This window comes from Crotalus tigris, unplaced genomic scaffold, assembly GCF_016545835.1.
Source record: "Crotalus tigris isolate CLP2741 ecotype Arizona unplaced genomic scaffold, ASM1654583v1 scf7180000018599.1079084, whole genome shotgun sequence".
NCBI classification, from domain to species: Eukaryota; Metazoa; Chordata; class Lepidosauria; order Squamata; family Viperidae; genus Crotalus; species Crotalus tigris.
The window spans coordinates 948304-972387 of NW_024097097.1; the positions used below are offsets into that span (position 1 = coordinate 948304).

Below are 24084 nucleotides of genomic sequence, written 5' to 3' on the forward strand. Positions count from 1 at the left end.
GAGTAGAATAAAGTACATGTCTGGACAGTCACATAGCAGTGAAAACAGTGGAAACACTAGTTTTTATGAACACAGCTGATCAGCCAACTGTATTGGAACAATATGGCTGGTCCTAAAATCATTTTCAGAAAAAGGTTCCAAGATTACAATAAATTCTTTTTAATTCAAAGGCAAAAACTGACCAAAGTGACTTCAGAGTCCGCATATCTGAAGACATGGGTAGAGAAATGCCTCCTGTTAAAATCAGTGGAGTATGCATGGGAGAATGCTGACTGCCATGGCTGGTTAAATCACTATCACAGGAAGAATGAGTTCTCCATTCAGTTTTAATAAGACTTACAAGAAGACAAGGATGCCTGTCTGTGACAGTGGGTAGCAGGCGAAGACCTACTTCTCTCAATTCCAACAGAGCAGAAGATATTGATACCCTGATAGGATAAATCTATTCCTGTCTTTGGCAATCTATTCAAGGTGGCACCCAATTTTCTAAAAGGGTGTGTGTGGTTCTGAGTGTCCCATCATCGTGACAAGATCCATTACTGCTTCAAGTCCTAGAGTAGCTATAACTGCACCAGAAATTGGGTTGAGCAGTCCTATCAAGCCATTTGTATATGCTCTTGGGGGGGACACCACTCACTTCCCTGTACATTGTTATGTAAGATTTATCATTAGAACTTCAGGTTTTAATTTACTATTACTCTCTAGCTCAAATGTCTCATCAGTATTCTTACCTGGAAGCCTCGAGTTAGCGGGCTAGAGTAAGAGTGCTTAGATCCTTACTTTATACACTTTATTTCTAAATTCCATTGAACACAAGATGATGACCTAACTGCTGTCAGGTCCCACCCCACCTGAGAATGCGCCTGGCTCAAGCTGGATGTGCTCAGAGCTCTATCTACTTCAAATATATAATTGAGGGGTAGAAGGACTGATAGTTTGTCTCCGAAGAAGAAACCACGGGAGGAAAGTTTCCAACTCTATAATTAACAGATAATATAGGGGAATGGTGAATTATCCTGGGATTCATAACAGCAAATCACAAAGCTCTCTGTAGATAGGTAACTCTATATAGCTCTCGGTTTGAATGGCAGAACCACGAATAAATAGAAAACATTATAAAAGAGATAGGGTTCTCTCCTCGATAGAGGCTTTGGCTAAACTGAGTCACCTAGAGTGCTACGAACTGTTACACTGATCAGGCTTGAACATACTACTATGCTTTTCTGAAAGCTACATCTTCAGTGACAAGGAAGTATAGTTGGACTTATATGAAACACCTTTTTGGTCACTAGAAGATGGACACAACACACCCATCATATTTGGGAGGGGAAATAAATAAAAGAATATTTACATATTCTCTAAATTATAAATTATATCTAAATGATCAAGATACAAGGTAGTGTTATGTACATTGTTCTCCTGTTTCCACATGTCTTACCAGTTGTTAAGTTTACTACTAACATAAATAAAAGGAGTTGAACCATACTTAACCAAAGGCAACCAGGGATGAGTGGGAGGGGTTTCCTTAAAAGGAAAGATAACCTTTTCCTTTCAAATCCATGTTCCAGAAAGCAGAAAGACAGTTCACATTAAGTCTGTTTATCTTCATGAACAGAAAAGAAATGCTGAAACCTCCTTGATTGTTATGGTGGATTCAAATCACTACTGGGCTGATGGTCATTAATGGGGAAAAGTTTTGGATTTTCTACTTAATACAGCAGAGGTAATGTAAGTGCCAAAAACATGAAGCCCAAATATTAGCTCTAAAACTGCAGCTCACTACTTACGGTTAAGGACAATTAAGTTCTTTTCCCCACCAACCAGTTTTATTCTCAACCTGGCAAGTATGATGCAGCTTTTTTCTGCCTATTCAGCTGGCACAATCACTTCCACATTTGTTTTCAACTTGCAGCCAGACGTATCAGGAGAAAACTTTTCATTTCTTTTTTATATTGTGAAACGCATGTATCAACAACAACAAAAAATGTGGATATCCAGTGCCCCACGATTTGTTCATCAGGATAATGATACAAATTAGGTTTTTGTGTATGTGCAGTTACAAAGCAAAATTTCAAGAATCGAAGTACAAGACCATAAACAAAGCAAAGGAGAAGCATTTTTTCTGAAAAGCAAATATGTCCACATTAAAAGATCTTTATTTTAGGACCATCTCTCTTGTGAAACCACAGGATGGCAGTCACCACATAAAGTTGACATACTGTCCTAGGGGAAACATGCCTCAGAAGTCTTAATAAATAAAGTTAGAAAGCCCAAGTTATATACAAATATCTTAGGCAAATATGTTTACAAATCTATGTACAATAAAACAAATGTAAACAATTAACGCAGCAAAGGGGACACAGGAAAGGGATGACAAAATTCAAGCTATGAGCAGCAATGTGCCCCTAGTCTTTCTTGGCTTTGATTCCTTTCTCCTTCCTTTGCTTTTGGGCAATTGTCACCAAACAACTAAAGTCCAATCCACAGTTTTCTTGAAATAAAAATAGGGAAAGCCAACTTAATAGGATAAAGCTGACTGCCAAGGAATTGCTGAACTGAGGGTATGTCTCCATTTTAGAAAAGAGCAACTTTGGCATATTTGCATAATGTATTATGCTCCATAGGGAGATGCCACATATATTCTTCATGACCACAACCCAAATATTTTGCAGGGTGCTGCTAGGTACAAAGACCCCTCATAGAAACCTGTTAAAAATTCGTTCCAAATCCATCCACTGGCCAGAAGGTTTCGAAACCTTCCCTTGAAAATGAATTGATTTATACTGAAAATAAAAGTGGGGGGAGAGCCCAGGGGTCTTGTGTACAATGTGAAAGATGTAGGATACCCAGCATCAAAGCAGTCCCTAGCTAGCCAACACACAAAACAGAGGAGATGGAAAAAAGGAAGTGGTTTGGGCAAGTGCAACTCCTGCAATCTGTGAGAGAGACATCAGTGGTGACCATTTTAAGAATGTCCATGATGGAAATAGAAGAAAATAGACTGTATTAACAAGGAGTGCTCTATATGTGCTTGGTTTTCTGGGCAGTTTCTGCATTCTGCAACACCCACTCAGCTCCAGGAGGGGGTGCCAACAGAAAACTATCACAAGCAGCTTTTTTCTTATTCCTTCAAGAACCAAACCCAAGTCCCATCATAGCTTTGCAATCCATTCATACGCTCAGAGGGAGCATGCCAGGTGCAGATGATGGTCTGGATGCTCCTAGACCTGGTGGCGGGCCTTGGTCAAACCCGTTGACTGCCCTACAAGACAATAAAAAAAGTGGTTAACAAGTAGCATTGACAAATTACACCTCCTCTCTAACAGGATTATGTCAGTCCTATAATGACAGCAAGGAAAATTGATTAACTTCCAAAAGTCAAGCAACAAAACCATCCATATACTGCAAGTTGTCTAGAGAGAGAACAACAGTAAAGAATAATGCTCCACACAAATAAAAAAGCCGTTTTAAAAAAAGATGTTAATATTTGGGGCTGCTTTATTGTGAACATGTGAAATACATAAACACTTGGCTCATCAAGAAATATTGCTGCCTGGTCATCCAGTCACAACCCAAATATTCTAACTTGCTTTAGTATGTTTAGCATCTTCCTTAGAAATCTTGGCCTCCTAGTAGCCAAACCAGCTTCTGTTGCCATTGCTTTATCAAGATTCAATTTGATAATGATGACACACAAACTTGACATAGTGACTGCTACATGTCCCAAAGCTAGCCTACCTGTGAATGTGACAACCTCTTTTACTGCAATTCTGGCTGACAATATAAAAACATTATTTAAAAAGACTATCAGGATACTACTGTAAGATGCTCATAATCAACCATTTACAGAGTTGTAGATAAAAGCTATAACTGAAGGATTGCAGAATAAGTAAAATGTTTACTTGATGCAAAAACCAGTTTGCATATATACAGTTGAAGCAAGCTATGCTAAGGAAGATGAATTGAGACCTTTCAAAAAAAATTGTAGTGTTATGAAAAAGTATATTATATTCTCTAACTCTTATATATTTCAAACAAATCAGCATAAACAGCCTTTTGTCTAACTTTTTATTTTCTCTTTTCAGAATAACTAATTTTTATACTATATTTTCAAAAACAGAAACAAAGATGTGAGATTTTTGTCTAGAAAATGGATTCCAAAGTTCCAGCATGATTATACTATTAAGTTCCAGGATCTCAGTCTGACGTAGTCCAAACAACTAATAGTTTGTGCAATTCTTTTATATCTGGTATTATTTTTAGGTTTAAGATTGATTTAAAATCTTAAAATGCGTTGCCCAATTACATAACAAAAATATAAGTGTATCACTGAAATGAAATTCTGACAAAAAACATTTTCCCAGTAACATTACATTAACTGGACCCTATCTATTCTCATCAAGATTTCAGTTATAAGCTATATCTCAAGTAAGGAAATTCATAAGGTATTGTTGGAGTAGAATCAAAACTGTTAGCCTGCATTATCAGTTGTACAATTCATCAGCTCTGATTCACCAGCTACTGTATAAGTCATCAAATCTAAGCAAACATAATAATGAAATCCAAGAGCAGCTGGGTTTTTCTAGAATAAGCTAAATGATAGTGACACAAACCTTGGAGATTTTTTTTTCTATCTTGCTGGTACCTTAAAGCTACCCTGAGAAAAATAAAAAGACCTATTCTTACTATTAAACAATGCGAAAACCACACTGTTAAGCAATACAAATTGTCAAGAACCGAAACACAAACAAAAAAGGAAAGAAAAGTACAAATAAAAAACTGCAACTGAAAACACCTACACTGTAGATTCCATACCAATCAACTCATGGAAGGCAATAGTACTAATAAAGACTGCTAGTAACACAAGGTATGGTATCAGAAAGAAGACAGAACAAATGGTCCCCCAGATCTCCAATTTATTCAGTGGAATTTATGTCATTTTGGGGAAAACTGAAAAGGAATCCTTTTGAATTATTTTCTTCTAGAATGAATGAAATGTTTTAAAGTTGATCTGGTCACGCCTTATACTCTTTTATAATTTAGTAACCTATAAAAAAAAATTGTGCTGCAAGCAGTTATAAAACTCTCAAAAGTTTGTTTAGATCACTACATCTTTTGCAACTAGTGACAAAGCAACGTATGTTAGGAAATGTACAGATTATATCAAGAAACAAGCAAAACATGCAAAGGCAAAGAACAAATGTTTCATTTTACTTAAGTGCCCAATAATCAGTTACATGAGCTTCCCACATGCCTGACACTTACTTAGGCCCTAGTTAATTTGCAGCTTGACTATGACAATTCTGTGTCTACATGGGGCTGCCCTTGAAGGTCACTTGGAAGCTCCAACTGCTCCAGAATGCAGTGGAGTGGGCAGTGAAGAACATGCCTCAGTATGGCCATGTGCCACTCCTGTTCCACAAACTGTACCAGTATGCTTGTGGGAGTGATTCAAGCTGCTGTTATGATCTATAAAGCCCTACATGGTCTAGGGCAGTGATTCTCAACCTTTTTAATGCCGCGACCCCCAACCGGTCGTAAGTCGAGGACCACTCAACTGGTACAGCACTGTTTGCAGAATGGGACTTTTGGCAGGCTCAGCAGGGCAGAGACAACCTGGACAATTCCTATTGGCTTTTGAAAGAATTAGACTCTATTCAAGAGAGTCTATTCTATTGGCTTCCAAAAGCCAATAGAATAAAAGGGAGTAGCACAGCTAAGGAAAAGGGGGGAAAAATGGCAGACTGCATTGTTTGATGACCCCCGTGAAATGGTCATTCGACCCCAAATGGGGTCCCGACCCACAGGTTGAGAACCACTGATCTAGGGTCTGTTTTACTTGAGGGACTGCCTATCTTCTATGGCTGATGAGAGCTGATAAGGCTGGCAAGATTCAGATCCCTTCAATTAAACAGTGTTACATATTGGGACCCAGGAAGCATGCCCTTCTCTGTTGTAGAATCTGCCCTCTGAAGTGAAATTCTGCTGGAGATCCATGCGGCTCTATACTAATGGCATTCCAGAATGCCCTAAAGACCTACTTGTTCTCCCAGGCCTTGAGTTAGAGCAGCTGGGGCCCTGTCAGATGTTTGTATGCATGGATACTGTTGGCTGGACTTGCCATTTTGTTCTTTATTTTTCTTTGTAATTTTTTTTTCTGTATTTATCTTATACATTCAGTCTGCTTAATTTTATTGCAACTTGCCCAGTGTTAGTCTGGAGTTGGGTTGTGCTTAAATTGAATGAATAAATAAATGATAGTAACTAAGCAATTCAATGCCACTATAAAATAATAATCTTATTCATGGCTGGGCCTTCAACTAACATTGTCTTTTGAAGACAGTTTTGAATCAGCTTGTAAAAGAGATTATTCTTTGTAATATGGACAGTGTTCAGTCACTTTTACTTGTAGTACTGGATTTTTTGAAATATTGCTTTAGTAGTGCTGATTGTATAAAATAGATGGTTTCAGATCAAGTAATAAAATATTTTATCATAAAATCCTTGGTATTTGTTTTAAATTTCATTTTTGTCTTATTTCAAGGGGGCAGAAGAGAAAACAAGACTATAATTAAAAACCAATGAATCAGTCTTTCATTATTCAATTCCTGAATTCTATATAAAATTTATATAACATTTGTCAAGCTTAAGCACCAATTTATATGAATTATATGAATTTATAGGATGTGCATTTTTCAAGGTTAAAATGTGTAATAAGAATTTATTTTGCAACAGAATTTCCACTTTCCCTTTTGAAGAAAAGGAGCAGATTGTTATGGCTCCCAAAACAGTTCAATCCAATGTATACCATGTGTTCCATTCAAGTAACATGCATAGAAAGGATCAAGAGAAAAGTACAACTTATTACTGAAACTCATAAATATTAGAAAATTAAATTCAAAGAGAGGCTATTAGACTAATAATGTCAATTCCAAATCCATTATGGACAATACACATAAACATAATCTCCAAGCACGAAGACAACCTCATCACACCAAACCAGGCACAATTACCCATGAGATACGTAGGGAATCTGACCTAAACATATGGGAGAGATAGAAAAATACTTTAATATATACTTTTTGTCCAAAACATGACTGCTGGAAGTTGGAAATGAATTTCATTTCACAAATGCCCAGGAAGTTTTGTTTTAGAACCCAGTTTTTCAGTCATGAAAGGAGGACTTGCTTTCCATATTCTAACATGGAATTCTTAGAGTTGTCTATATTCAGGCACATTCATCATCTATATGTCTGCCTTTTACTTTGAGAACAGAGAAAGAATTTTTGCTGATAGTGTATAGCAGTTGTGCCTATAGATCAGGTGTAGTCAACCTTGGCTCTTTTATGACTCGTGGACTTCAACTCCCAGAATTCCTGAGCCAGCTAAGCTGGCTCAGGAATTCTGGGAATTGAAGTCCACGAGTCATAAAAGAGCCAAGGTTGACTACCCCTGCTATAGATGTTCATGAATGGAGTGTTCAAGCTCATGTCCTCTACAGACACCTCGATGTTTGAGGGTTCTGCAATATCTTAGCTGTTCCTAACACTGCAGAGTCTTCTGGACAGAGAGCTCTGACATTGTTCCTGGGATCTGTTTGAGCATGGTGTTTCTCCAGTTTTTCACATTCCTCCTTCTTGATGTGGCTGTCACTTAGCACCATTCCATCTATCACCACCACTGTCTTCTCCTACTTGTCAATTACCACAATGTCTGACGGGCTAGTACCTGCCTACCTGTCTGGATCTGGAAGTCCCACAGGATCTTAACTCTCTTATTTTCCATGCTCTTGCACTTAGAGCACCATACATTGTGCAGATGTTCCTGTAAACAATGCCAGCTAGTTGGTTGTGCCATTCAGTGTAAGCTGTTTTTGCTTACATCTGTGTACATTTATATATCCCTAGTTAATTCTTTGGAGAAGGCCTATTCAAATGAATTTTCAGCAACAGTTAAATGAAGTTATCAAGATAATTGTTTGGAATATAAGTAACTGGTACAATAATGCCAAGCTATTAGAAGATAACAATTCTGTCTTGGGTTAAGACCAAAGCAAACACCCAATTTTATTTTTTTCACAACAAAGTCTAAAAAGCAAGTTCATTGTGACTCAGCTACCATCCATTAATTCAAATGTGTACCTTAAATTCCTCCACAATTTTCTTAGTTCCAAAGCCTCTACAGCTCTGACATCATCTTCAATAAACTTTCTATGCAAGCGATGTATTCTGCTTGTAAATCTGACATCAGCTTAGTATACGTCTTATCATGCTGAATTAGCTAACATGTAACTCCACAGAAAGCCAACAGAGAATTCAAAGCAAATAACACAATAGCAGCAAAGGCTGCAGTACAGCAATGAGCAAATTACCTCAGTCAGTCCCACCACCCAACTATAGGCCATTCATAAGGCAGCAGCAGCAGCAGATTGGGTCGGGTCCACAAGCAAACGTGGCTGATTCAGGATCCAGCGACAATTGGGGGCAGGGAGAACACTACAGGGGCTATAGAGAGAAAGAAAGAAAAGGAAGGAGGAGAAGAACGGGTGTGCCTCAGCTCACTTTCCATGTTGTAAGAAGTTCAGCCCTAGGCAGTGATTTTCACCCGTTCATATTTGGATGCTCAAATTTAAGTACAGATTCTGGGCTGGGAGTGGAGACAGCAGATAGAGAGGAAGTTAAGTGGAAGCAGCACAGGAAGAGCTACACGATACACAATACCTTGACATGTCAACAACACTAACTAAAAAGCAGAAGCAGTGCAGAGAAAATGGGTGTTGATGCTTCCGGATCACTTAAATAGCAAGATGTTTACAATACTTAGTTGCTGCTATTTTAATTTTAAATGTATTTAAATAATCTCTGCTTACTATGTGAGGTCTGAACTATTGTTTAGTGAAAACCGTAATTTTTTAGTGCAATGTACATTTTTTTACTCTAAATTTATGCCATTGATAAACACAAAGTTTTTGTATGCTACATCAAGAGTAAATAAGAAAAAGGACTGATTACTGACAGACTGAAAGATGTTTACTGGTTGCAGAAGTGTAGGCTCCAAGTTAAGGGAGACAAGTTTTCAAAAGGGGACAGAGTGAGATCTGGAAGAAACCAGACTAACCAACATTGTTGAAAGCATAAGGGTCATGACAATAAATAGATATTTATGCAGAATGAAGGGAAAGGATGATTAAATAAAAAGGCTGTAGCAAAGGAGCAATATGAAATACATCTATGTTTTGAATGCTTCTGATGCATCTATTGTCCCTTGATTAATTTTGATGAAAAAAAATCAAACAGATTTTAGGAGTCACTGATAAGAATGAGAGTTTCCTAGCTTATAATTCACTTATATTGATATATCATGGTTCAAGGGAAAAAAAACTTTTAGTTATTAAAAAGTGTGCTTCAAAATTCAAAATTGGAAACTTTGCTAGTTTGAATTGCTGGAATTGGTATTGACTTCAACAGTAATCATATGAATAAATCATTGCTATCCTGCCCATGTGCAAATAGCTAAGACGTATCCTTATTCTGCAAGTTGCACAGACATTTGGGTAGGCATAAAAGGAGCCTACAGAGACTTCTCTCCAATTTCTTCATAATATTTTGAAGAACTCAATTTTTAATATGGATTTATTATTCATCAGCCCTAGATAGGTATTCATGCCAAAGTTACTGCTTTTATGTACTCTGTGAGGGTCAATCTTTAAACAGTACTTGCATTGCTCACTATTTGCAAGTAATTGCAAAGGTTCAGATTGCACTCTAATTTATATTACTTCTGTAATATATTTAATTATTTGGATGATTATAATTAGGAATCATCCAAAGCTAATTTATTTTTCAATAAGCTCTTTCAGAAATACTGATTCTGAAGTAAGAATAAAAAAAAGAAATACAGGAAACCATCAATTCAAATAAGGAAAGTGGCACAGCCACAGAACCTTTTAAGCCTTGTGTCTAATAGTACATTTTTTGGAAAGATGAAAATAGTATTCTACAATTTTAATGAATGGCAGTTGAAGACTTCAGGGTTATTCACTTTTAACTATTACTTATATTTGGAAGCCAAATGTAAAGTATAGTAATTCTGATTTCTTTTGATAGGAGATAACTCTTATTGTTAGGAACATTTCTCCTATTCGTAAAAATGTTCAAAGTCAAAATATAAAGTTGCTTTGGGCTGTCTTGTCATCTTTCTTGCAATGCTGTCAAGTGGAAGATGTACAAATTCCCATTTTTCATTCATAAGGAAAAGGTATAACAAGCTAAGTTTGAGCCTATGCCAAAAAAAAGATAGAGAGCCAGTTTGGTGCAGTAGGTAAGGCATCAGGCTAAAAACCGGGAGACCATAAGTTGTAGTCCTGTTTTAGGCCCAAAGCTAACTGGGTGATCTTGGCCCAGTCATTCACTCTCAGTCCTAAGGAGGCAATTGCAAACCATGTGTGTAAATCTTGCTAGGAAAACTGAAGAGACTAGTCACTATATGAGTCAAAATTTGTTTGAACAAAAAAAAATAAAAAAAAAATAAAGATGTTTATGAATCAAAGTGGGAAAACGTATGCAAAGCAACTCTCTAAAACTTCATGTAAAAATGAAACTTACGCCTTGTCATAAAATGTTGTATGTCCTGGATGACAGAACTTCATGCCATTGCTGTTGATCATACTGCTATTTATGTTTCCTGCAACATATGATTTACGTGACGCCTGGTCCTTTGCGAAGTTCCTACAAGCAGCTAATTTGGATTCTAAAGCCTGAGAAGGAATGAAAAGAACAGAATCTATTATCAGTCTGGGTGAAAGATTAGAGGCAGTAGAATCATCAGGAGCCATATCACAATGAAAAGTACAAAGAATCACTTGGGGCAAATTAAATACAAGTGCTCTTAACATAAATTTTTAGTTAAGAACCCAGTTTAAAAATATGCTCATTAATTGAAACTGGCTTTAAAATATTCTTCTACAGAGAAATTCTCTAAACAGCAACCAGTTATTTACTATCCATCAACATCTTTAGTAGTGGGAAACTGCAATTTGTATACTTTAAGAAAACAAAAAAAAAATTATAATAGCTAATAAAGTTGTATTGTACAAGTATTTGCAGTGCAGGAATTGGGAGTGGAGTGTTGAAAATATATGCACCTCTCTTTATTGATCGTAAGATATAACATTTGTAAAATTTCATACAATATGTACCTATTGTTCACCTTTTAACACAGCCATGAACTATTTTAAAAAGAATTAGTAAAAGCTAAGATTTAAGATGCTGAACCCTATAAATAATATTAATCATACTATGCTAGATTTTATTGTCATTTCTCCCTACACGAAACCACACAGCTATTGATCTAGCAGTACATGCTTGGTTCCCAGGCCAGTTCTTTCCAATAAACATATATAATCCCTTCCTCCTTTGTATATACAAATTTTCCGCTCCATGTAGTCATTCAATCTATGCAAATAGCACAATTCTAAATTTCTCTAAAATAAGCCCCAGTGAGTTCATTTCTCCTTAGTATAATAGTACAGAAACATTTGTTTACAGTGATGAAATAAATCCACTAGTGTTTCAACTGATTTCAATGCATGTGAGGAATTGCTCTGTATGTCACATAGTCAGCATCTAGAAACAGCCATAGCAAGATAGTATGATGCAGAGCATAGTTCTTACCCCCACTTTCCTTAGAAGATCACCTACAATGTTGAGAGCTGATATTCGGGCAGATGGAGTAAGGGGGCTGGTACCAAAGCCATTGGGAATAGCTGCAATGAGCCCACAAAAACAACAGAATAGTCACATAATTACAATGTCCAAAACTCAAGCATTAAAACAACAACAGCAAAAGGAACAAAGAGCAACCCCATACCAGGATCCTTTGTATTTCAATGAATAAGTACTGCAGCAATATATTTTGTCTGAAGTTATCATGATGGTCAGGTATGAAACAATTCTATATACAACACTGATTTATATAAAATCTTATTTCCAAAAAAAATCACTTCCCACACCTTCCTCTAAGCTTGAACATGCATATTACCCAGTGTAATTCAAGGGTAAAAACACAGGTAGTCCTTGACTTATGATTGTACATTTAATGACAGTTCAAAGTTACAAGGGCCTTGGTTAAAAAGTTACTTACAACCAGTACTCGCACTTATGACTGTGAAATTACCCTTGTGTTCATGTGATCGCAATTTGGGGACTTAGCAACTGGCTCATATTCAGGACCATTTGCAGCGTCCTGTGGCCACATGATTGCAATTTGCCACCTTTTAAGGGTGGGCATCTCTCGGCTTTTTTGTCATCAAATTCTTACTGTTAAGTGTTCTAAACTCCTAACCCACATTGCTGTTAGATAAGTCAGATTTTATAGCTGAAGAAGACAAAGGGAAAAATGTTATAGATAAAATGGATTTGTTTCCTTATGTTACTCAAATGTTCTCTGACCCAATGTTTTGAGAACAAAAAACAGCTATATATGGGGATATAAATAATTAAATCTGGCTCAATTTCAACTTGTAATATAAGCATTCAGTATTTCAGAAAATATACATGTATATGTTCTACCTTTTGGAGAGGGAAAGCTGTTTTCACAGCTTTTCCCAACAGGTGTTGCTGGCAATGACAGTGAAGCTTGGACTGCTGAATCCATCTTTTCACAATCCAAGGTAGGGGAGCTAGGAGCAGATTTCCTAGTTACTTCTTGTTGTCTTTCTCGTACTGCTAGTTCTTGCCTTAAATCTGTGAATTTTAAGAAAAAAATTGGAAAATTTGAGTATTTTAGCTATGAGTATAAAAATCCTTCTTCTTTTCCCAGTCCATGCATTCTACTATTCTGCTCATTCCTGAGACACTCCTATGCCTTACAAAAGGTCAACAAGACCAAATTGGAGGCCTTGGAGTTGCTTGACTTGATTTCACAACCTAAGCAGGGATAAGGATGGACTGATCCCATGATCTGATGTCAAATAAGCCTAAATGAATATGCTTCTTGTCAATGAGATATATGCTTGTTTGACACAGTTCATGAAATAGGCATAAAATATGAATACATTATATGAACTTAAGCTGTGCTTCAAAACTAGAAATTATCTTGCAATGTTCTTATAACCTAGAAAATCAGAGTTCACCATTATTACAACATTAATCAGAAGCTATATATTAAGTAGTACCTCTGGCTTCATCTTTCAGTCTTTGTACAGAAACTAGCAGAGATTCCTTGTCATCCAGTTCACTTTCCAAAAAAGCATTTCTCTCTATGGCTTGATTCAGCCTTTGTTCAAAATCTTCTAAAGAAACAATTGTGGCCCTAGAAATTAAAAAAAAAATCAGAAGAAAAAAACTCTTTGGTAGACATTTAGCTATGGGAGATAAAGAAACAGAGGATTCAATATCTGTCAATACAGAAAATTATTAAACAAAACGTAAGTCATCCCAGGATCTAGCTGGGTAGATAAAGATAATGCAGAACAAGATGGCAGATCTCTAAGCCTGTAATAAGTATACAGTGAATTCAAAAATTGTTTCAAGCCATTATCTTAATCTTATTCTTAATATCTATATATCAAATACGTACACACATACCTACTTGCGAGATGCTATTTTAGATAATAAAGTAGTCAAAGTTATACCTTACTATGTATGATATAAAATCTGCTCCCATAGTTTAGAAGACTAAACCAATTGACTAGTTTTCTTAAAAATGTTCTGAATATTAGTTAGGAGAAAGTACTCTAATATCGCCCATAATCATTGCTGTCTACTCAATTATTAAGCTTTGTTAAATAAAAACTATGTAGGAGAATTTGTATAATGAAAATGTGATGCTTACTTTTTTAACATTAATTCAGCAGAAAATATAACAAATGAAAGTGGTTTCTGGAATCTGACAAACCCTATAATTGTTGTAGTTACAGAACTGCATCAATATTAAGTAACTGTTTATAGCACTAAAGAAATAAAATCCTGAGCAATAAATGCTTTCTTCAGTCAGATAACTGGCAACCACCAACATTCCTTACCTTTTAGCACGCTCAAGATCATCATTGGCTTGTTCTAGCTCTCTCACATATTTATGCAATTGATCTTTAATTGCCCGAGTCTGGCTCAAGTCATCTTCCAATAAAGACACTTGCTTATAATTTTGTGCATACTGGTGTTCAAGTTTTTCCTGAAAATATAGGATATGAACAATTCTATACCACTGAAATTAATCCAAGTAGTTTAAATACATTTCTATGCTACTGTCCAAATATAGCTATGCTTTAGAACTCATAGAAAAAATTTGCTCTGGAAGATTCAGGCTATAAACAATTGTTGGACTTAGCATGAAATATTCAGGTTAACAACAGTTGAACTGAAGAGGAAACCGTTAACTGGACCTCTTAAGATTACAAAACACAACCTAGGAAATGTCACTTCTTCAACAACCCTGTTTGGACTGAAATTAGACAACTTCCAATTTTATCAATCAAAGACTGCAAAAATCCTAAAACAAGAGTGAAATGCACTTAGATATACAATCTAAGTGCTCTGTTCTACAGCAAAAATTGTTCTACAGCAGAAGACATTTTTCCTTCCCAAGCCATACCTTTAAGGTTTCCACTTCCTGTTTTAATCTTTGGTTGTCTGCTTGTAAATCTCGGTTTCTTTGTTCAGCCTGTACCAGTTGGGCCTCTAATTCTGCTTCCAATTCTCTGCTGCCTTCCTGAAATTCTGCCAGCTCTTCATGGGCTTCTTGAAAACTATAACAGGAATAATAGTAGTGAGTAGAGATTTTTTTTTCCAGGAAAATGCTTTTATTAGAGATATGAGGCCATTTAGTTCTAAAGCAGAAGAATTATTTTTGAGGGGACATGAGCACCCACACTACACATATTGGCATCTTCTTAATGAAGGTGCATCTTTTTCCCAACTTGCAAGGGAATAAAGACAATAGTGAGAGGGTATAATGACCGTGTCACATTCTATTGGCATACTGTATCTTTAACTCTAGTGCACATTTTCAAGGCTGCTGGCAAGCCAGGAAAAGGCATAGTTCTTTATGGCAGTACCAACAGATGCTGCCAATGCATCCACTTTCCTCTGAAGTATCTATTAGACTTTGAATTCAAATAGCTACATATCTCTACTTGTCAAAATATTAGTAAGCACTGCATTTCTCTATCAATTGCAACAATTTTTATTAAAGCTGATCAGAACTTTACATATATAACTTTTCATATATACAATGTAAAATTAGTTCTTTTGAAAGTCCTTTGCCATTTATCTAAGAGGCTGACACTAGTGAAATTTTGTAAAGTCATGTTAAAAGAGATAATTCTGAACAAATTAAATCCAAGCAGATGTCTCCAAGAGTGGTTGGAGATGAACCCACCTTGGCTATTTAGTGGAAATCTATACTAGAAGATAGACATGGAGTGTTTTATAATGCTGATTCTCCCAGCTGCCTTTAAGACAGAGGCAAAGTCTCTCAACTACCTAAGAATGAGTTTATCAAAATTAGATAGCCTTGGAAGTAAAACCATACTTCAATAAAAGCATAACTTTTAGAAAAGAATATACAGTGGGGCAAAAAAGTATTTAGTCAGCCACCAATTGTGCAAGTTCTCCCACTTAAAAAGATGAGAGAGGCCTGTAATTGTCATCATAGGTAGACCTCAACTATGAGAGACAAAATGAGAAAACAAATCCAGACAATCACATTGTCTGATTTGGAAAGAATTTATTTGCAAATTATGGTGGAAAATAAGTATGTGGTCACCTACAAACAAGCAAGATTTCTGGCTCTCACAGACCTGTAACTTCTTCTTTAAGAGGCTCCTCTGTCCTCCACTCATTACCTGTATTAATGGCACCTGTTTGAACTTGTTATCAGTATAAAAGACACCTGTCCACAACCTCAAACAGTCACACTCCAAACTCCACTATGGTGAAGACCAAAGAGCTGTCGAAGGACACCAGAAACAAAATTGTAGACCTGCACCAGGCTGGGAAGACTGAATCTGCAATAGGCAAGCAGCTTGGTGTGAAGAAATCAACTGTGGGAGCAATAATTAGAAAATGGAAGACATACAAGACCACTGATAATCTCTCGATCTGGGGCTCCACGCAAGATCTCACCCCGTGGGGTCAACATGATCACAAGAACGGTGAGCAAAAATCCCAGAACCACACGGGGGGACCTAGTGAATGACCTGCAGAGAGCTGGGACCAATGTAACAAAGGCAACCATCAGTAACACACTACGCCGCCAGGGACTCAGATCCTGCAGTGCCAGACGTGTCCTCCTGCTTAAGCCAGTACATGTCCGGGCCCATCTGAAGTTTGCTAGAGAGCATTTGGATGATCCAGAAGAGGATTGGGAGAATGTCATATGGTCAGATGAAACCAAAGTAGAACTGTTTGGTAGAAACACAACTCGTCGTGTTTGGAGGAGAGAGAATGCTGAGTTGCATCCAAAGAACACCATACCTACTGTGAAGCATGGGGGTGGCAACATCATGCTTTGGGGCTGTTTCTCTGCAAAGGGACCAGGACAACTAATCTATGTACAGGAAAGAATGAATGGGGCCATGTATTGTGAGATTTTGAGTGCAAACCTCCTTCCATCAGCAAGGCCATTGAAGATGAAATGTGGCTGGGTCTTTCAGCATGACAATGATCCCAAATATACCGCCCAGGCAACGAAGGAGTGGCTTCGTAAGAAGCATTTCAAGGTCCTGGAGTGGCCTAGCCAGTCTCCAGATCTCAACCCCATAGAAAACTTTTGGAGGGAGTTGAAAGTCCGTGTTGCCCAGCGACAGCCCAAAACATCACTGCTCTAGAGGAGATCTGCATGGAGGAATGGGCCAACATACCAGCAACAGTGTGTGCCAACCTTGTGAAGACTTACAGAAAACGTTTGACCTCTGTCATTGCCAACAAAGAATATATAACAAAGTATTGAGATGAACTTTTGATATTGACCATATACTTATTTTCCACCATAATTTGCAAATAAATTATTTCCAAATCAAACAATGTGATTGTCTGGATTTGTTTTCTCATTTTGTCTCTCATAGTTGAGGTCTACCTATGATGACAATTACAGGACTCTCTCATCTTTTTAAGTGGGAGAACTTGCACAATTGGTGGCTGACTAAATACTTTTTTGCCCCACTGTATCCAGTAAAATAGACAAGTGTCACAAGAGTCTGAATTAGCAGTGTTTCTGAAGTGATAAGGGCCCCACTGTTTGCAAAAAGAGATTCCATATAGGGCAAGGTCACTTCCAATAGAGATTCTATTCATGTATCCTAGAGAATTAAGTCTAGTCAATTCAATATAATGCTATTTTTGAGATACTTAGCTTCCATCTGCAGGCTTCTGGATCACAAAGAGAACATTGTTAATGCAGTCATATATCAGAATAAAACTCATAATAACCCAGTATCAGAACTATACCTTTGTTTATATTTTAAAGTCAGCTCTTTCCAGTATGCAGCTTCTTCCTCTGAAGTTGAAAACTCTGGGATTTCTTCACAATCCATGTTAAGAATTACCTATAAAAATTAGGGACACATTATTTAGTTAATATTTTGTTATTTTATTATTTAGTTAATAAAAGCATTGCCATTTTCCTTCCAGCCATGCACTGTACATGGTCTCAGCAAACCAACATAAACTCCCTGAACTAGAACACAAATCTTTCTTTGAGAGGACACAGAAACTCTCTGGTCAGTTTTTGAAAGCTACAAGGCACATCTTCTATTCCTGGCCTCACATGAATATAGTTGTACTAGTTTCCATTTCCAGAAATAACTAACCAGCAAATCCAACTTTTTTTAATGAAGGTCAGAAGTATTATTATTTTTTTTCATCTTCAGCCAAATTAAAACAAAATCTTTTGGATGCATGCATATGAATATCTGAAAGAATTAAATCAGAGTCACAATATCCAAAGAGGGGCATCAATTATTTCCCCAGTTTCAATCAGGTTCCTATTAGTTTTTCAAAAATTAGAACCAAAAATTTCCTTTTACAAGACATGTATCAACTGGAGAAACTTTTAAATTATGGATCTTTGGGAGGAGGGTCCATAGATATCTCACACTAATCTCATTTCCAATCATATTAAGCAGCAACTCGTCCTTTTAATTTATTATAATTGTTCCACTGCCCTTCAATCATATTCTTAGACCAGCTTGTAAAGTAAATCAGTCAAATAATTAGTACATTGCTAATTGCTTCTTGCCACAGAATTGTGCAAATCCCAAGGTTCGCTAAATGAATACTAGCAGTGGAATAAAAAAAAACAAAACAGATCTTACACTGTAACACTATTATTTGTTTTCCTAAATATTCTTTCTATTTTTAACATAAACAAAAATAAATTAGATTCACCTTAAATTTTCAGAGAATTACAGACTTCCTCAGATCTCACATGTAAAGCTATCAGCTAAAAAAGAACAGTGATTTCTGATAACCATCAGCCATTTCCCCTTCAGACAGAAAATCTAGCACTTTTCAGTTCTGTGACCCATATTTTTTATTCAAGCAATGAAGGACAAACACTAGATACTCTATTGTACATGACTGAACAGTGTCATGTACAATAGAGAAATGTCCAAGCCCCTCCCCCCAAACAAGCAAAAAAGGAAAGTTGAAACTGTAACAAAAAACAGTACAGTAGTTTTTGAACTCAGTGTAATTAAATAGCCTTCAGATAAACAATGAAAAGAAATAATGAATGAACTACTGTTTGTGTTTTGCCATTTTCCTTCCAACCATACACTGTACATGGTCTAAGCAAACCAACATAAACTCCCTGAACTAGAACACAAATCTTTCTTTGAGAGGACACAGAAACTTTGCAGGTAAACAGATATCAGGGAAAGTTCTAATTGTTCAGTGGAAGCTTTGGACTTGAAAAATCTTACCTCCCTATTACTGTAATAATATCAGTGCTTCTTAGTCCAAGTGCTATTTAAAGCAATTTGCACCATATTAAAAACAAACTACTGACAGCGCTTCTAAATCACTATAGTTCTGCTTTTATCACTAAGGTCTTTACTTGACTTTGCAATTAAAAAAAAAGTCAGTACCAAGTCAGTAACACAGAAAAACTCCAAAATAATACAGTTAAGTAGTGCAACATTAATTTGCTTTCAATAAAGCATCTAAAAATAGGTTTGCATACTGTGCTGAACAAAATCAAACAAACCACAACACAGGATATTATTTGAGCCTAGATAAAGTCATCGGTCAACTGTGGATTACAGCTAAAAATATGAAAAATATTCATTCATTAAGCTATGGCTTAGCAAAAAATATAAACTCAATCACAGTGTCTGGAAATAACACAATTAGTTAAATATTACACCCTAAAAATGAAAATGATGACAATAAAATCTGAATGAGAGAGAAGTCATATTAACACTGCTTAGGTTAAAATCCAAAAAAATCATGGCTTAAACTAAAAATTTCAAATAAAATAGTGCTTTCTTTTTCTTACCACTCCCTTGCATATTAGTCAATGTAATTAATGAAGAAATATTACTATGGGGTCTCTTAAACTATTTTTTTGAAAGTATTTTAAAAAAATAGCATGAAATTGACAAACCAAAAGGAACATATGTTACATTTTAGGAAACATAGTTGAAAATAGGTTTGGGGCAAAACAAAAAGAATAATCACTATCTTGATTCATTGAAGAGATTCATTCTAAGTAATCAGGGAGTAACAATAATAGTGGGTGTTCATTAAAAGAAAAATGCTAACCTATAAACCTAGAAGACATACTAAAATAATTTCTCTAAAGTTCACTCTTTAAATAACCACTTCAGGGACTGCTACAATTGAGCAAATAAATAAATAAATAATAATCTTTGGTTAAAAACTGCTTGAGTTCTGGATGTCACAAAATAAAGAGTTCAAGTATCTGACATCTCCCCTTTCAAGTACATTTATCAAAGAACTATTAAATACTGTACATACAGAAAAGAATAAAATTGATATACCAAAATAAGAGTTATTACTATGTTTCATTCTCTACAAAGATTTCTTGTAGCATCAATCAAAACTGAAAACAGCAATACTGCATATTCAAATATTGTGATTTCCCCAAAAACTGTATTTGTTAAATTTCTACAGTCCATTTCACCTGAGTGATTAATATTGGCCAAGAACACCCGCATATGTACCTGCATCTATGAAAACTCTTAAGAATCCTTTTAGCGTGTTTGTTGAATTTCTTCTATTTATTATTTAAATAAAGTATAGATCTAACACTGTTCACTGGCCAGTGTATGTATATTCTCTTGCATGGAAAATAGCTGCTGAAAAGCAGCCAAGCAGAAAAACTATTCTTGGCTCAAGAATCTAACTGGGCAACGTCTTCCAGTTACAAGAAATTAACCAATTTCCATACTCCTGTCATTATGTTTTCGTGCTCAGAATTAACACAGGTAGGCAACGTGCAGTTCAGTAGCATTCAAACAGAAGAGCCCATAATGTATTGGATTCTCACACAGCAATCCCAAATTGTTATAATACAGAAGAATAATACAGATGTAAGTAATACTAGCAAAACAGATTTTCTGTGAATGATGCAAGTTTAATTCATGTGACCTCAGATCTACAGAGACTCATTCCCTCTTGAGTAAACATCAGAATGAGCCAGGTACTCTTCCCGGCTTGCTCTAATTATTTCCAAGCAGCAAGTTAAAAGAATGACCTCTGACATTTTTAAGTATATCTTAGAAAACCCTGCACTTTTTAAAATGTACAGGATGCTGAAATAGCTACTATAAACTACATACTAAAAGCTAAACATGTTTATACAGACTTTAAGAAATGAAAAGCAACCAGTGGGGTGGCAATAAAAAGTGGATAAACTCATTCAATGGCAGAAGAAAGGTGGAGTATGAGTATGCTAAATAAAACAATTGAGGATTTTTCATGAGAGCCATTTTTCTTTAAAATCACTACTATACAGTAATGCTAACTCAGCCTATATAAGAGATACATGTTTAGAATTTTTGTTCTTATTGGTTTTGCCAGAAAGATGATACTGAGTTTTCAGTGAATACTTTTGCTTGTAATCGGTTCAAAGCAGAAGCACGTCTCCCCAGCCTGACAAACACTGCTACTTTTAAACAAGCATGTAAAAGCTGGTTTTAAAACTGAAATATCAATATTTTTCAATCCAACTTTTATTGTGGCAGACCATAATTATAGGTCTATTGTTCATCCATCTTAAGATGGATAATTAGAATATAGGTTTTGAGTACAGCCACACAATTAACAGATATCACTACTTCTTTTCCACTATTTTCAAAATATTCAGCTTATTCTTTGTATGAAATCTATAGGACACATTCAGTATGCTTACAGGGTCACATAGATTCTTCAACCATAAAAAACTTCCACTAAATTCATTTAGGAAATTCAAGCATTCTTTTTTAAAAAGTAACAATTTTTCTTTCAAAAGTAAAAAAGTAATAGATTTATGACATATTAAAGATTTATTATTAAAATTATCAGTGAGGAATATTTTTCTGGATATTCTAGAAATTACTTGATAGTTTTTCAAACAGTGTTGCTGAGTGTATCTCAACAAAGGTCAAGATCTTTAAGGAAAAGTGAATATTCAGGTTAATTTAGTTTTTTGCTGATGTCTATTTTGCATCATAAGCATTTCTCATAATCACCTTCTAGCAACTTAGTATCGAACAATACTGTACCTGCCACTTCTTCCTCCTAAGCAATTGAAATTGTTTCAGTGACTCAGGGGAAACATAAGACTTCTGACATCAGCAGTATATTTGTGTATCTTAGCAACCATCTGACAGCAAAACACTTTTCATTTTCCCAGCATGACAGAATATTGTTATGAGGATTTTAAGTATCAACAAGTTGGTCCTAGAAAGCAATTATTAGGCATCAGAAACAATGGTACTTTAGACTTAGTGTCCACACAACTGCAATGACACCAAAATGACAACATGTATGCAATGATATTATCAAATAAATGCCACTATAATATATTGTGTCCCAACATCTGATGATGCAAGTATATAAATAGCATTTGCATGCTATTTTCATGTACATTTCTTCATCTGCCCCTTGTGCCCCCTGCAGATACTCATGAAAAATACAGGCCTATTCTAATTTACATGCCATTTGATTTCCCTTTTACTTGGGAGAGGAATATAAAGAGATTGGAAGATACAAGTAAGAATGATGAAAATGGTATGCTTGCAATTCAATCAAATGTGATAGGAGCAGCCATGTTTGTTGCTCTCTGACCCAATCACATATAATGAACAATGAAAGTGAAATCTACCTTTCAGAGCAAAAGATGGAAGAGCTCTGTGGAACAAAACCTAGATCTCTAGCTTTTGAAATTTAAAAGGAAGTTATAGCTCTGGTATCTGTTACAAACACCATATATGCCTTCAGACATAAACGGAGCAAAATATGTCAACAAATGAGGGTGTTCTTACTGTGTTTGATTCTAAAAATATAAAGTCAAAGTTTAAAACTATAATAAAAAAGCATAAATACTATATGTTTTTTCTAGTCATGTCCCCTTAACTGTAAAAAAAAGCTTCTCTTTTCTGGCATGTTACTCATAGGAAACCACATTCAAAATTAGTCATGCAAGCAGGCTTCAATACCGGAAGGAATTTAAGCCGCCTAAGATTTGATACGCACATATGAGAGTTACTTCACAGGATATACAATTAAGCTGATAACCTATCTGACCAGGCTCAAAACTGAATTGGCCATTTTCATGCAGGAAAATGTTAGAAGCAATGGTTACTAGCCATGATGACTTTACAAAACAGACCCTACAGCACCAGAGGCGCTACCCACACTGTTCAATTCCTACTGTTCAACAAGAGGAGTGGGAAAGTGTAGTTGAGCACCTGTAAACCAGGGACTGCTTCTTAAACCAACCCAACATCTGTGGAAAACAGAATGCTGGTTTACGTGGGCTATTTCCAAATTTCGTTAGCCCCAAGGAAGCAAAAGACGAGGTGAAAAAAAAACCCAACACCCACACTCGATACAGGATGGGTTTAAAAGGGAGCAGCCTGTCAGGAGAGCATGCCGACATAAACAGAGGTTAGCAGGATGCCTCGCCCCAGCGCTAGATAAGCAGCTTTGACGATACTGTGAAGCAGGGAAAAGACGAAAACCGGCTTTATCGGAGGTTAAGGGCGAATGGAGGAAAAACAGACCTGGGCCCTGAGGCGAGTCACGGGGGTAACGGCCGGAAATCTTCAGCATTAGCAGACACCTAGGGCGGATTATGCAGGTCCTGAAGAAGGGCAGATCCGGAGAAGACGCCGAAAAGTGTCACCGGGCGGCGCTGGCCGAGGGGTGGGAGCGAAAGAGCTTAGACACAGCGACCCTCTCCCGAAAAGATCTACAATTTCTGCCCTTTTCCTCACCCGCCCAACGACCACAGAGGAGAAGAGCAACGCGTCTCCCTCGCTCCTTCGGGGGGGGTGGAGATCCTGACCCGCCCCGCCGCTCCTTACGCGCTGAGTGACACGCACAGTCAACAGCCAGTCGCCGCCGCTCAGGGGCTCCCGCTCTGACTAATAGAAAACCAGCCGACGGGCGAAATCTGCCCCGTTGTCAGTTCGCAGCCAATCCGGCGTCAGCTCGCGGAGAGGGAGTGAAGCGGCCGAACTCGTGGGCTTGTGGTGAGGGGGGGGGGAGAAAGGAGGGGTGGGGAGTCACTTGGTTCCTATGGTGCCTCAGCCTGCTTTGAGCTAGGAACGCACCGGGCACGTACCTGGAGAGACGCCATACCTTCCGCGCGCCCCCTCCCCCGCCTTTATTCCTCGCGCTGTTCCTTACCCGTCCAGTGTTCTGTCACGACTTCGGCCGCCAACGTAGCTGCATCTCCTTACTCGCTGACACAGCTCCGAACCCTACCTCATCCGGGCATTCACCGGCAAAAAAACACGTCACAGAGAGGGCGAGGCCACAAACGAGACGAGAACAACCCCTTTAAAGGCGGGGCAGCGTACTTGAGTGACACGACGTGTGTGTTTGTGCAGTTGTTTCGCGTCTCGCGAGATGT

General features: G+C 37.0%; 1 protein-coding gene across 9 annotated transcripts; it reads right to left on the bottom strand.

Annotated features, from left to right (window-relative positions):
* Positions 1-2123: 2123 nt before the first annotated feature.
* On the bottom strand, positions 2124-24012 carry NDEL1 (nudE neurodevelopment protein 1 like 1). Of its 9 annotated transcripts, XR_005558114.1 has the most exons (13): positions 23859-23995; positions 23534-23695; positions 23231-23361; positions 17448-17545; positions 14593-14746; positions 14024-14172; positions 13175-13311; positions 12570-12743; positions 11673-11764; positions 10605-10756; positions 8372-8504; positions 7014-7038; positions 2124-3262 (listed from the first exon to the last, which is right to left on the bottom strand). XR_005558114.1 is itself a non-coding variant. In XM_039355116.1 (10 exons), exons 2-9 carry the CDS (start codon positions 17531-17533, stop codon positions 8405-8407), a joined length of 1044 nt encoding a protein of 347 aa, XP_039211050.1. In that variant the 5' UTR covers positions 17534-17545; positions 23231-23517; the 3' UTR covers positions 2124-3262; positions 8372-8404. The 9 variants fall into 9 exon arrangements, 3 of the variants coding, with proteins under 3 accessions (XP_039211050.1, XP_039211052.1, XP_039211051.1); XR_005558115.1 differs by lacking the exon at positions 23534-23695 and having other exon boundaries at positions 23859-23999; XR_005558118.1 differs by lacking the exons at positions 23231-23361; positions 23534-23695 and adding an exon at positions 21728-21905 and having other exon boundaries at positions 23859-23989.
* Positions 24013-24084: the final 72 nt, after the last annotated feature.

Bases quoted from the DNA above. Each gene is read 5' to 3' on its own strand.
- NDEL1 (XM_039355116.1), bottom strand. From the start codon at position 17,533: ATGGATTGTGAAGAAATCCCAGAGTTTTCAACTTCAGAGGAAGAAGCT. The intron at 14,747-17,447 runs GTATAGTTCTGA...TTCCTGTTATAG, and splicing joins ACTTTAAAATATAAACAAAG to TTTTCAAGAAGCCCATGAAG. The intron at 13,312-14,023 runs GTAAGGAATGTT...TTTAATTTCTAG, and splicing joins GATCTTGAGCGTGCTAAAAG to GGCCACAATTGTTTCTTTAG.